Source organism: Brachyhypopomus gauderio, chromosome 7 (assembly GCF_052324685.1).
Source record: "Brachyhypopomus gauderio isolate BG-103 chromosome 7, BGAUD_0.2, whole genome shotgun sequence".
In the NCBI taxonomy this organism is placed as follows: domain Eukaryota; kingdom Metazoa; phylum Chordata; class Actinopteri; order Gymnotiformes; family Hypopomidae; genus Brachyhypopomus; species Brachyhypopomus gauderio.
The window spans coordinates 14,745,170-14,758,099 of NC_135217.1; the positions used below are offsets into that span (position 1 = coordinate 14,745,170).

A 12,930-nucleotide genomic window follows, 5' to 3' on the forward strand; every position below is an offset into this window, starting at 1 on the left:
TCTTACCTGGCTGGAATTTGCCAGGTATCAGATACAGCCCTCAGGAGATAGTGTCTGAACTTTTGACTTTGGGCTCAACAGGCCATTTGAAGGTACTAGTTTTGATACATTACAAAGTCACAGTGAACCATGATGATAAAAGCATGTTGGAACACCAACATGCTTAAATATGACACAGTTCATCACAGAGTGAATTTAACGTGCTGCTTCCTAAAGAGGACCTGAAGTGTCTCCATCTTCTTAAAAGGTTCTCCACCGTCTTAGTCTGTATTTATGCTAGATCACAGCCAAACAGCCAACAATGTACTGCCATGTAAAACAACCTCATAAAATGGCTGTTATGCAACCATACAGAGTAATCATTAGACCAAATGCATCTCAGGAGAAGACTACCCCATCTATTCTGGGTTTCACTTCCACATTTAACAATTGGTGATAGAGATCATTTGTTTAAAGTATAGCCCACATTAGCTTTTTTCTAAGGCAACTGCATTCTGATATCGTTATTGATGATGACCTAACTGACAACATTATGTCTTCCATAGATAAGGTTTTGTGTACACCTTTTGTGTGCAAGGTTTTGCCAAATATTCTAGGTTTGCATAGATCACATTATATATTTTTGGTTAAAGAACCAATTAATCACTTTTAATGCTTTTTTTCAGGTCACATTTTTATAACTGAGCAGTTTGTTTTTCCAATGCATCTTGGATTTCCTTTTATGTGTTCCTAACTAATACTGACCATGCTAGCAAATTAGAACTTTGATAAAGCTCTACATTTTAGAGTAACTGAACTGCATTCCTTGTTGCAAACATGCAGCCCACATTACTATGCACATTTTACCCTTTGTGTTATACATACATGCTCATGCAGTGTACCATGTACATTATCCACATTAATGCCTGTAACCTGTAGCCAGTGTCGGCGGATCGCTTCCAGGAGGAGAGCAGGATGGAGCTTGTTGGACTGGGAGGCAGTTAGGGTGAGTTGGAGCCCACTCCAGGCAGTATTGTCAGTGGAAGTAACGTGTTCAAGTGGCAAGGGCAAGCTTGGGTCAGAAGCTTTGATGCCCCTGAGCTAGGCAGGGACTTTATATCAGCTCCATCACTGTCGCTGAAAAAACTGAAGCAAAAGGCTTCTGTGAAGGGTTGGTACAGAGCCGGCATCACAGATAAGTGGCTCAGGCCTGTAAGTGCATGGCCAAATAGAATGGAGATGTGTGGAATAGAAACATGGTTAGCAAAGAGCAGTTTTAATTTAAAAGAAGTATTGCTGAGGTATTCACTGAGCAAGGCATGTTAGTTTCTCACCATGTTTCAGACCATAGACCTAGAGGTATGGAAGACCCTAAAGGTCAAATGGATGCCAAAGACATTTGTAGAAAGTCCATTTGAAATCCTGAGGGGGTTTTAATTGGAAAATGTTAGAAGCAGTGGCTAAAACAACAGGGTAGAAAATTAAAAAAACTCTTGAAAATGATTTAGTACATAAAATCTATGGTTTCAAGCCATACAATCAATTTCCATAAAATGAATAATGCTACCCAAAGAAAACTGGAAACAACAACATTTGGAGCAAGGGATTGATGGAGTAGAAAATCACTGAAATGGTAGATGTGTATATAGGAGAGGCTACTTGGCTAAAGATGGCTAAAGATAAAAAGTAACAAGTAGAGTGTGTGAGGCATGAGTACCAGATGGAGAATGTCTGTCAGGAGAGCCGTGGAGTCATAAATGGACCAGGATAAAGGGGAGGGATTGCAGTGTGGTACCTTCCAACCAGACTCAGAGCCATGCAGTACATGAGAGCATTCTGGCAGTGTTTTGTACAGATCGAAAAGGTGCAACAATATGAAAAAACGACAGACAGGGCATTGCTACAGCGAAACAAAGATGGCATCTATGGGAATTTCCAGACAGAACGATTAACCAGGAGCCACAGCGGTGGAGATAGCTCAAAAGAATGCCAGAAAAGAGTGTTTGCAGTGGCTAAGTGTGGTCCAAGGCCCTTAATGAAGGCAAACCTCTGTTCGCCTTTTTAATTACTCAACCAGGCCTGACAGGCCCCCACAAAGCACTTTAGCCAAGCAGGCTGAGAAGGAACAAAAACAGGGTCCTCATAGCCTCCACAGCGGCCCAGGCTTGCACTCCCAGCCGCCACGAGTGGAGAAGAGCAGTCAGACGGCAGTCACGCCTCGCAGGCCCTGCATGTGGTCTTGGTCATGACCTCACACTACAGTCACTTGACTTCAAAATGCTTGACCTCAGTCAGCTGGTGTGTTGAAAAACTGCATGGACGCTATGAGCAGCAGGGTTTTGAGTGTCAGTTATTATTTTGAAACACTGAAAAGTAATGTTTAAATGCCACATGGAAACTAATTTTCAGGTTCTCCTGAACTTCAAACTGTTCGAAATAAGTTGTTTACAGTGTAGTGGCTGGCCCAACTATGTTGATGATTAACTTTGTATTTATTCTTAAATTAGTGTAGGTGTTTAGTCAAGAGTGACGTGTAAAGTCAGATATATATATATATATATATATATATATATATATATATATATATACATACTGTATATACATCTGACTTTTATATATATATATATATATATATATATATATATATATATATATATATATATAATCACCAGATTTCTGATTTTGAATGGTGCTCTTCCTCAAGAAGTGTTTATGTATCAACAATCAGCATTTAGCTTATCTGATACTGAACCTTGAGATCTTTATCTTTCCAACACATACAGAACAATGCCCCAGCCTACAGGTACAATCAATCAATGTTTCAACCAGCCAAGACATCTTCAGCATCAGACCTTATCTTAATAGCATGCTGCTATTCCAATGAAAGGATATAAAGCCATTTAGTAGACATACAGCAGTTCCATTCAGATATTACACTGACTTACTGTTAAGAGGAACTGACATTTGACCTGGTCCTACTGTTGCAGGAAAACTAAACGATCAGTTTGAAGAAAAGAGAGGATGACAAATGCCATCCAAGGACTACTTGTTTCCTCCTTTAGAGGTTGTCAGTGGACAGATACAGATCAACCCTCGCGGGAGCCTTCTTATAGTTCTTAAGTTGGTTTTGCTAACAGAGACTTTGCCAAAAACATTAAATAGATAAACAAATAAATGTGGTTGAAAGTTATACAATTGCACATAAATTGGCTTAATACTTGCACAAATACTATTTACACATTTGGAGATTTATTAAACATGTCTCTGATGTCAAAAGATGATCCGTAAGGTGCTTCTGTTTTTTCTTTGCTCTACCAAAAAGATTTTGTGTATTTGGCCTAGGATTCAATATACTTACGCTTTGTAATGCAATATAAAGATACACAGAATTACTTTAAAAAAAACAAATGTTACAGTAAACATAAACTATATTAATAAATATATTAATATATATTATTTTTTTATTAAAAATAAAATAACAAATTGTATCTTGACCATGACCACAAATCTTTCAGGTTTTAAATTAATTTATTGTTATGAAAATAAAAAGGACATCTTTTGGAAAATGTGCAAAATGAGACATTAAATGAGCTCAAAATATTAAGATACAATACACAAACAGCAAACGGCACTATAAATGCCTGTACAGCTTCTATCATTTCCCTTTTCACTGTTCATTTCAATCTTTTATTAACTGTCTAGAACTTGTATACGAAAGAAAAGACTTCAGCCTGGGCTGACTAATCTAAAGAGATGCGTCTCTACAGCGCATCTCAGATGAAGGAAATTGTTACTTACTATTGTCTCTACAGCGCATCTCAGATGAAGGAAATTGTTACTTACTATTACCTGTGCAATACCGCCAACTTGTGGACAGTTTAAGTGGGTAGCACACAAGGGACTGAGAAAGAAAATAAGCAGATAACTGATAAATGAGGTAAACAGAAATGTACTAAAACAGCCTGAGAAGGTCTTACAGACACTTGTGGTATAATTCTGTGAGCACTGCTGGAATAATAATTGGCCTTTTGAAGCGCTTCTGTACTTGAACTGGGAAATAGTCTTGGTTCATTTTGTCTCATAGTTCCTTGTTACGTCGGGGAATAACAATCTTACGATATGTCCGTCTCTCTGAGATATTACGTCTGACTTTCACAATCGGCGGAGGAGCCATCTCCAGCTCAAGAGATGGACTGGAGTAAGATCTCTTAATCCCTCCATCGATCTCATCATCATCCTTGTCTTCCTTGGCCATTCCTTTCCAAAGTTCCTGGTCAAACAAAGTTAGGCCTGTCTCATCAGCCATTTGAGAAGACAAACTTAGCCTCTGCCAGACCTCCAGTAGTTGAACATACACCTCATAACGACATTTCTGTGAAGAGAAAAGCGGAACAGGTCTAAAAGTGTTCTCACCCACATTCAAATACACAACCATACGAGAAGGTATTATACAAATACATTTGCATACATTTAGATAGATGTTACCTATAAAATATGCTTAAATGATGTGTAAGCACTAGAACAAAAATAAAAGAAGCATGTCATAGTTATCATATGTACTGAAAAACATGGTTCCACATAAATCCACACCTCATGTTGTAGGTACTCCTCTTTCTGTCTGTGCTCCTCCTGTTCTCTGGCTTTGGCCTTACGGCCTTCTGGCGCCCCCTGCTGTAGAGTGCTCAGATCCTCTTGAAAGGACTGCAGCGAGGCAGCGTGAGACTGCAGCTGCTTCTCCTATTCACACAAAGGACAAAAGGCATTACACATAAACTAACTCAGTGACACTATTAACATGTCTTCACTGGAGTAAAAAATTTAATGTTTTGAAGATGGTGGCTAACCAGAGTGAGTGCAGACTGAGTTGCAGGTAGGATGGGCCTGCAAAACTTCCTCCGAGAGCCCACAGCAGCAGGAAATGGAGGAGATGAGTATAAAGCAGACACCAGGTTTATTCGGCCAATCCACGAGTTCATCTGCTCTGTTGACCTAAGGAAGGCAGTAGGAATGATAAACCTAATAAACACAGTGGAGATCAGTGCACATGATACATGTTCTGGTGTGCTGTTGGATATGTTCTGTTCATGTTCTTGGGTGCTGTTGAAGATGCTCAGTGAGCTCAGACACTCACGCTGCCTCAAAGAGGAAGACTCTCCAGTCAGCAGTTTGCAGGCGGAATACATGAGGTCTCTTGGTGTAGTTCTGCGCTCTTTCCGCCAGGGTGTGATGAATGCTGAGCACCTCTTCGGAGCTCTGCCAGTCCTTCCGATATTCATCCTGAAATATGAAAGGGAGAGAGAGGATCCACCATCACTCCCATGTCACTTTTCTGGGCCACAATATACTGTTCTATAAAATATGTACATACCTTCTGTAAGTAGAGGACCATTCCTTTAAGTACTGCATAAAAAGTCTTCCAACTTCTCTTTCCCCAAGGAGCTGCCACAGAAAAAAAATTAAAAATGTTTTTTAAATCATCATTTAAACCAACTTAATTACCAAAGTAGAGGAAAGTGTCAGGGCTGGCTCCAGTGCGGCTCCTCCTGCCACCACAGGGAGGAGCTTGCGAGCCAGTTCCAGGCAGAGCTCCCGTAATCAGCAGTGATGAGCCATAGCTGTCATCCTTGCTACGAGGATAGCTATGGCAACTCACTGCTGAATCGTTTGGCCTCTATGCTGCTCAGTTACCAGCCAGTTCTCTCTCAAGTTGTGCCCTCGGAGTCTCGTCACCTTCTCTCTCTCGCTCTGAGCATTTGCTTATTAGAGTACTATAGTCCTGTGCCGCTTTCTGGCCTCCCTCAAGTATTTGCCCGCTATTTATTCTCTATCCAGTTCTGCTTTTGTTTTGGAAAGGGTTTTTTGTTCTTTGTGGCATTTGCCAGCTAGCCAGTCACTTCCCCTGGCATATTTGGTTGTTTATTGGTTTTTTTCTGTGTTGAGATTTCTGCGTCCTTTGTGTTTGCATATAGTATTTTTCTCCTGTACGTTTCTACAGCTGAGTTTGGTGCACGTGTTGAGTTTTTCTGCATATGTTCCGTATGTGTATCTTTTCACTGTTTCCCTCTGTGTTCTTCTGATTATATTTAGTTAGTGTGAGCCGGCACTTGGGTTCACGTCTTTAACTATAATTCCTGAGGTGGGTTCTGCTACAGAATCCTAATGCATTACAGAAATATGTTATAGTAATTTGTGGATTGATTGTTTTAAAGCAAATACACGGGTGTTCTTGGTCACTTACTGCGCTTGCCATCTATGTCTGCATGTGCTTTCCGCTTCAGGAAGCCTTTCTGGAACACAGTAGCCTTCTTGTCATGAGCAATGTCCTGGAAGGGGTTGCTCTTTGAGCGAAGAGACACATCCTGATCAGACTCCGGGTCCAAGCTCATTGATTTGACCAAATACTTCTCCTCACTAAGAAGAAAGACAAGACGACATAAGAGGAGGCAGCACAAGAAGTTTGTTTGAATTAAGCAAATCAAGGTCAACTCACACTGCCCACTCAAGCTGGTGATTCTTGATTGAGTTGTAAAGTGACTGAAAAACATTTAAGAAGAAAGGATTAGTAATTTCAATATCAGCTTTTAAAAGACTTTAAAGGAAACCACCTTAAAACAAGCCTTGGTCTATTATGATTTTCATATGTATGCATAATTTCTGATATTATTCCTGAACTTCATATAAAATACCCTTTAACTACACTTTAAGTGTAAAACAGTATGAACCATTCCTCTCACCTTTAACAAGTCTTTACTGAAATTTTGTCCTTCATTCATCCCATTCAGGTTAGACACAAAGTCAGTGACAGACATGGCTTTGCCAACATTCTGATGAAAATGCAGAAATGTAACTTACACATGACCAACAATAACCAGAAGGAGGACTGTATATGTATAACTTATCGTAAGCTTGCAAAGTTAAGTCCCAGTATTCTTCATACAGATAACTTGTAATTAGCGTGTTGTTCAAATTATCCATTACAGCTACGAAGTCAGACTTACCTGTCCATGCAGGTCTGTGTTAAGCAGCATCACAGCACAGGTGAGTGTGAGCACTGCCCCGGCTGAAGAGAATGTGTCAGGGTTGCACTGCTGGTAGCGGCTTGAGAAACGTTCCAGGACCCGCTCCCTCTCCTGAGTCTCGCCAATCAGAACCACCTCCATTAGAAAGGACCTAAAGCAGGAATAGGACTCACAGAAGTGAGAACATGAGGCCGAGTGAATAAAACTTAGTACTCAATGCCTGAATTCTGAGAATCTTACCGAAGAGCTTCGTCCAAGTTTTGGCCTGTGAAGTCGAAGAACTTAAGGTACTCCTCACCAACAGCACGACTGAAGTCATTGCTAAAAAAATTTAACAAATCCAAAGAAAAATATATATGACTGAAGCAAGTGAAAAGTCCAAGGTCTCTACTAAAGCATGCTCAACAATGACTTGACTCACTCTTTGTCCAGATGTTGGACCACATCTGTACGCTGAACATCCTGAAGCCTGTAGAGTCTCTCAGCAAGTCTGCGAGCCAGCTCCCTGCTTCTAACCTCTGTGCTGCAGTTCTCATATGGAACTACAGGTTTTACAGACTCATCCATCAGTGGAGTCAGTCTCTTTTGTTCTTGCGACAGTGATTGTTCTGTCTGTCCTGACTGGTCTTTACTTTGCTGTTCCTCTTCATTCTGTTCATTGTGCTGCAGCTGGGGTTGTTGATTGTTTTGTGTTTGCTCTGTGTTGTCTGCATCTGTGCTATGTGAGGGCTCTGTCTCACCAGAGCATTGATTTTGTGTTGAAACTTTAGAAGTTTCTTTCTCGTCGAAAACATTGGATTCATTCGAATGTTCCAAGGGTGCGACCTCAACAGAAAAATCTAATTGTTTTGACAGCTCAGAAGATTCTATCTCGCTCAACATTTTTGATTCATTTGACTGTTCTGTGGGTTCTATCTCAGAGCCTTCTGACTGTCTGAAGTCACCAATAAGCTTCACATCACATGAAATTTCTTGACATTTTGACCGTTCACAGTGTCCTACCTCATCTGAACATCTGTCCCATGCTAACTGCTCTGAGGATTCGGTCCTCACTAGCCATTCATTTTGTTGTGTGTGTTCAGGAAGTTCCACTTCAACTGAACTTTCTACAGCCCCACTACATGCTTGTTCCTCTTGCCTGTCTTCCTTCATGGATTCTTGCAAAGTTTCTGCATGTTGTAATTGCTCCTGCTGTACCATCTCATCACTGGTCATATCCAGTGTTGCATCAAATTTGACCTGCTGTAACTTTTCAGAATTTAATGTTGTCTCTAACTGTTCTGATTGTGATATGTCTGGATTGAGCAAAAGTTTAAACTTTTCATAATCTACCACCTCTACTGGTTGCCTAGTACCACAGGCAAAGTCAGGTAGCTGCTCTGCCGTATCCGGTGAGTCTGCAATGCTGGATGGATGCGTTAGATCGCACCCTTCCATTAGGTTAGGCTCCTTTGTTTGCTGCCAATGTATGTCTTCTTCAAAATGACACAGACCATTTTCAGGGCTACCACCACCGTCACTGCCGTCCTCCGAGCAGTGCTCTACGCATGCGTCCTGTTCTGCTGCATCTCCCAGCACTTCATCTGGCTCAGCAAAAGCTTCCACTGTCGTGTCCCTTGTTTCTTTGTTTTTCCCTACCAGAGCATCTGAACTCTCAAAAATACAAAACTGTATCTCTGAATCCTCTATGCTGACACCATTTTCTCTTTGATCAAAATCCTCCAAAAATGTCCCAGATCTGTTATCAGCACTGGCTGCTGATGTCTGTGGAGTGTCTAAGAATAACAGAGAAGAATAAAGGAACATGCTTTCAGATTGATTTTTTTAAGAAATACGATATGTCCGTGTTCTCTGAGGTGTCATTATAAAATGAATCATAAGAGTAAATTGTACAGTAGAGCCTCATTAAATACTTAACTGGTACATAAACATTATGAACTAGCTAATCTGAAAGGAAAGTAGGCCGTTGGAAAATTAAAGTGGGTGCATCAAGGTTGCTTGATATATACAAGTAAAACAGGAAGTTACACTAAAAAGTCACCAAGTCAGCATGACGTCAGATCATCCTATGAACAGAGAGCATTTATATATATATTGCCAGTTCATGACTGCTGTCACATTCATCACCTAAAGTATAATGTCCAAGAAATGATTAATGATAACAATAACTGGAAGAAAGGAATTCAGGTTTCATTTACAATATAACTTTTACCTTGAAATGGTGCTTGGTCCTTCTCATCTGATGGTGTCACGCATACATTTTCATTCATGTCCTGGGTATGATGCATCTGTGTGCAGAATAACACCTCTAAACTCATATCGAAAAACCGAAGTTACAGAAGCCTCTGATGTCTGAGTTAAGATCTCTATTTGACTGTGACTGCTAGCACTCTATAAATTGTCTATTTTATACTGGTTAACATAATCTATGTCATTTCAACTTACAAAAATGACATCTTAATCTTATCAGCTTCATGGCTATTTTTTTTTTTTTTTTGCTATCCAAGTTATTTATATCCAAGCTGAAACATTTAATAAGCCTTATACAAGAGAAAGTACAAAATTACCAAAGTATCCTCACATTATTTGTTTCTAATTTATTTTGGGAGTAAAACAGAAATATATTAATCTTTTAGACATATTAAGAGGACTGTTTAGAAACCAAACCACACAGACCTTCCTGTTTGGCTGACATACCCGAAAGGAGTTTTCTTTGTTTCTTGCAGTTACAGTTGACTCTTGCTGCAATACAGTATCTGTCTGTCTTAATTGCTTCTCTGGGATCAAGTCAATAATATCCTCCTGGCTCACAGAAGGTGTGTCAGAGAGCAATGGATCAACTCCACTCCAATCCAAGCAAGCTCCATCTCTACAGTTAATCTCATCCACAGAGCCTGAGGGTAAGGGTTCTGCAGGAGCATGTGGCACGTCCCATGGCACGGTAGCACAAGTGAAATTTATGCTGGGTACCCTAATGGGGTACACTGTCAAAGATACCCCATGTTCTAAAGGTTCCAGGCCTTCTGTGGGCAGTGGGTCATGGGGTCCTTCTTTACACATTTCTTTTTGGCATCCTTTCTCCTCCTGCTCCATCCTTTCGATGTACAGCTTGGCCTCCAAATATGGCTGGGGTTCTTCTGCCTCAAACCCATCAGTTTCCGGATATTGCGAGTTGACAGGAAGAATGACATTCCTTTCCATGATGGGGAAGCTCAGATGCTCAGGCTCCAGGTGACAGAGCAGCGAGGTGTAAAGGACACTACTGATTCTGCAGGTTGACTGTACGCAGGGCCTCCATCTCCACACAAATGCTATCTTGGCTATTTCTGGTAACTCCTACGCTAAAAACAGACCTGAGGTTATGGTTTTCTATAGACAATATGTATGGTACTTACAAACATACATACTGGATCTGATTTAATATTAATTAACACAATATAGTGATCCATTTCCCCAAAATGTACAATGCATGCCACTTCTGTGATACCTCACCATAAAGTCCATTCAGAATGACCAACAATACTAAGCCAATGTTGGCTACGGTCTGCACGTAATTAAAAATACTGCAACACAGAACAATATGCAAAACAAGAATGCAGAAAAACACGCCAGGCAGTTAGCAGGTGCACTACATGCTAACAATTAGTTTAGAGAGCTTCAGCAACTACAAACGTTACAACCTCTGGCTCTTCGCATAAGAATATGTTTAAAACCACAAACGTTAAAAGCCAATGTGATTTTTTTAACTCATATTCAGTCAATGAGAAAAATGATTGACACTGTATTTTGAAATTGAAGTCAGAGGAAGAACAGTGATATATTCATTAAAACATCTTCTGAACACATTATGCTTAATGACTAGCACCAGTCAACACAGCTATTGGTTACAAACTATAATTAATTACTCCTTCTGTCATATGAGAATGTCCTTAACAAAAAAGAAGTGAATGAAAACTCGGTTTGGACTCACCTTCTTATAGATGTGTCTTTCAATCAAATACCACAACCAAACACCCTTCTTCAACTTTACTTCAAGGGGTGCACAACGGATGTGCTTTGCAATGACTTTCTGCACACGCGTCACCACTGAGGAACAGTTACACTTCCTGGCCACAAATACACCACTACAGAAAGTGTGTGTGTGTGTGTGTGTGTGTGTGTGTGTGTGTGTGTGTGTGTGTGTGTGTGTGTGTGTGTGTGTGTGTGTGTGTGTGTGTGTGTGTGTGTGTGTGCAAGCGAGAGAAAGAGAGAGAGAGAATTATATAAATAATGAGAGAGAGGTATGTTAAGATGGATTGTGGGTGTGTACTTTAGCAATATTTGTCGTGAGTTTATAATTTGGCATTTAGAATTAAGGGAGTTAATCATTAAGGACTCTCTAGGATATGTGACACCCACATTAGACCACAGTCTGAAGCTAATATCTCACCCGCCCCAAATAGTGCTCTACTCACATCATTTAACCCACATCCGGGTCCATTCTCTCCTTCACTTCCTGCTGGTACTCATCTCACCTCTTCCTGTAGGGTACAAGCACTTAACGGTTAGAATGATTATTCAATACTTCAACCAGTAGCTGTCAACAATGGACATAAGATTGATGTCAATACACTTTTCTTGACGTACCACAATGCTTTTTTTATATTTGTGTTGTGTTTAAGTCATTGGCTGATCTTACAACAGGCACTGAAGCAGTGTCAGCGGTGTAAGACCATACATCAGAGGACTTAATAAGTAAAAATTAAGTCCTAAATTTGGTATGTGGACTTAAGACTCATAAGGATAAATGGTTTTCTATCTCTCTCTTTTAATGTCTACTTCATGGTATTAATAGTAGACTGGTGATTGAACGAAAAGTTATAGGGAACTGAAAGCTGGAGGCAGAGCAACAGCATGCAACAAATATGTCATTGTGCAACATGTCTACCCATGTTATTTTTTACTGGTGTGTAAACACAGACAAACAATGCAGACTGTATTAGACTGTGACAATCTGTCAGAATTTAAGTTTAGCACACACTCAAAAAACATGTTACTAAAATTGAACTTATCTTGAACTTATCTTCAAAAGAGAGCTAAATTAGACTGCATCATGAGATGATGTCTTCATACGCTGCAAAAAACCAAGGCCAGTTGAGGTTGAAAGCTAAATAGTTTTACTTACCTCAGGCAACAACATAACACGTATAAGTGTCTGCAAACTCGAATAACTAAAGCCAGACTAACAGATCCGGAGATACCAGTCTTGCAAGTAGACACTGTAAAACACTAGTGCTGAATACACTGGATGCTGAAGACATTATATACCTTTGATGTTTCTTTGTGGAATCCTCAGTCATGGAAGCTACCGAGAAATGTAAACCAATTCCTTATGCTGAAACCAGAGGTTCCTTTCAGAAGTCGCAAACCTCATTCGAACTGGGTATTTAAAGTTTATTCAAAGACTATGCTTTCCATTCATGATTATAATTCTGATACATACGGAATTATATACGGATTTATCTGTTCCGAAGATCGTTCTGATACTTCGCTGTGGATAATTGTGGGAAGAGAACGTGAACGAGAAAAGACACCTGGCAGGCGTGACATACAAAGGCGGAAAGATACCTGAGATCATGGAGCATGAGCTCCCGCCCACTCAGTATTCCTGAAAACTGCGCCAGTAGTGTAAGACGAGCTCCAATAACGTATTAGAAAAATATTTTGAGAAGCAAACATTTAGCTTAATCTTTGAGGGGGACGCATTGCTAGGGCTTCCGTATGATTACTGTCTCACTCAACATTTAGGATGCTTTCTGCCAGTATCAACTAGTAAATTATAAGACATCATAAATACATCATGAATAGTCTTGTTTGACTTAGCCCAGACCGAAAGCTGTAGACAAATATCAGAAAACTAGCTGGTTCTGTTTGTATAAGAGTGGGGTACAAA

The 12,930-nt window shown here is 40.1% G+C and overlaps 1 protein-coding gene across 5 annotated transcripts; it reads right to left on the reverse strand.

Annotated features, from left to right (window-relative positions):
• Positions 1 to 3,488: 3,488 nt before the first annotated feature.
• On the reverse strand, positions 3,489 to 12,558 carry LOC143519016 (uncharacterized). 5 transcript variants are annotated; one of them, XM_077012009.1, is made up of 17 exons: positions 12,481 to 12,517; positions 12,306 to 12,372; positions 11,453 to 11,518; positions 10,969 to 11,122; positions 9,675 to 10,334; positions 9,211 to 9,286; positions 7,420 to 8,773; positions 7,239 to 7,319; positions 6,978 to 7,149; positions 6,714 to 6,803; positions 6,470 to 6,513; positions 6,218 to 6,390; positions 5,348 to 5,418; positions 5,111 to 5,256; positions 4,824 to 4,968; positions 4,570 to 4,716; positions 3,489 to 4,351 (listed from the first exon to the last, which is right to left on the reverse strand). In XM_077012009.1, the coding sequence occupies exons 3-17, from the start codon at positions 11,455 to 11,457 to the stop codon at positions 4,058 to 4,060; spliced, it is 3,612 nt and encodes a 1,203-aa protein (XP_076868124.1). In that variant the 5' UTR covers positions 11,458 to 11,518; positions 12,306 to 12,372; positions 12,481 to 12,517; the 3' UTR covers positions 3,489 to 4,057. The 5 variants fall into 5 exon arrangements, with proteins under 5 accessions (XP_076868124.1, XP_076868126.1, XP_076868125.1 ...); XM_077012011.1 differs by having other exon boundaries at positions 9,696 to 10,334; positions 12,306 to 12,558; XM_077012010.1 differs by lacking the exons at positions 12,306 to 12,372; positions 12,481 to 12,517 and adding an exon at positions 12,163 to 12,233.
• Positions 12,559 to 12,930: the final 372 nt, after the last annotated feature.

Bases quoted from the DNA above. Each gene is read 5' to 3' on its own strand.
- LOC143519016 (XM_077012009.1), bottom strand. The intron at 6,514-6,713 runs GTGAGAGGAATG...AATGTTTTTCAG, and splicing joins TCAGTAAAGACTTGTTAAAG to TCACTTTACAACTCAATCAA. The intron at 6,391-6,469 runs GTGAGTTGACCT...CTTTCTTCTTAG, and splicing joins CACCAGCTTGAGTGGGCAGT to TGAGGAGAAGTATTTGGTCA.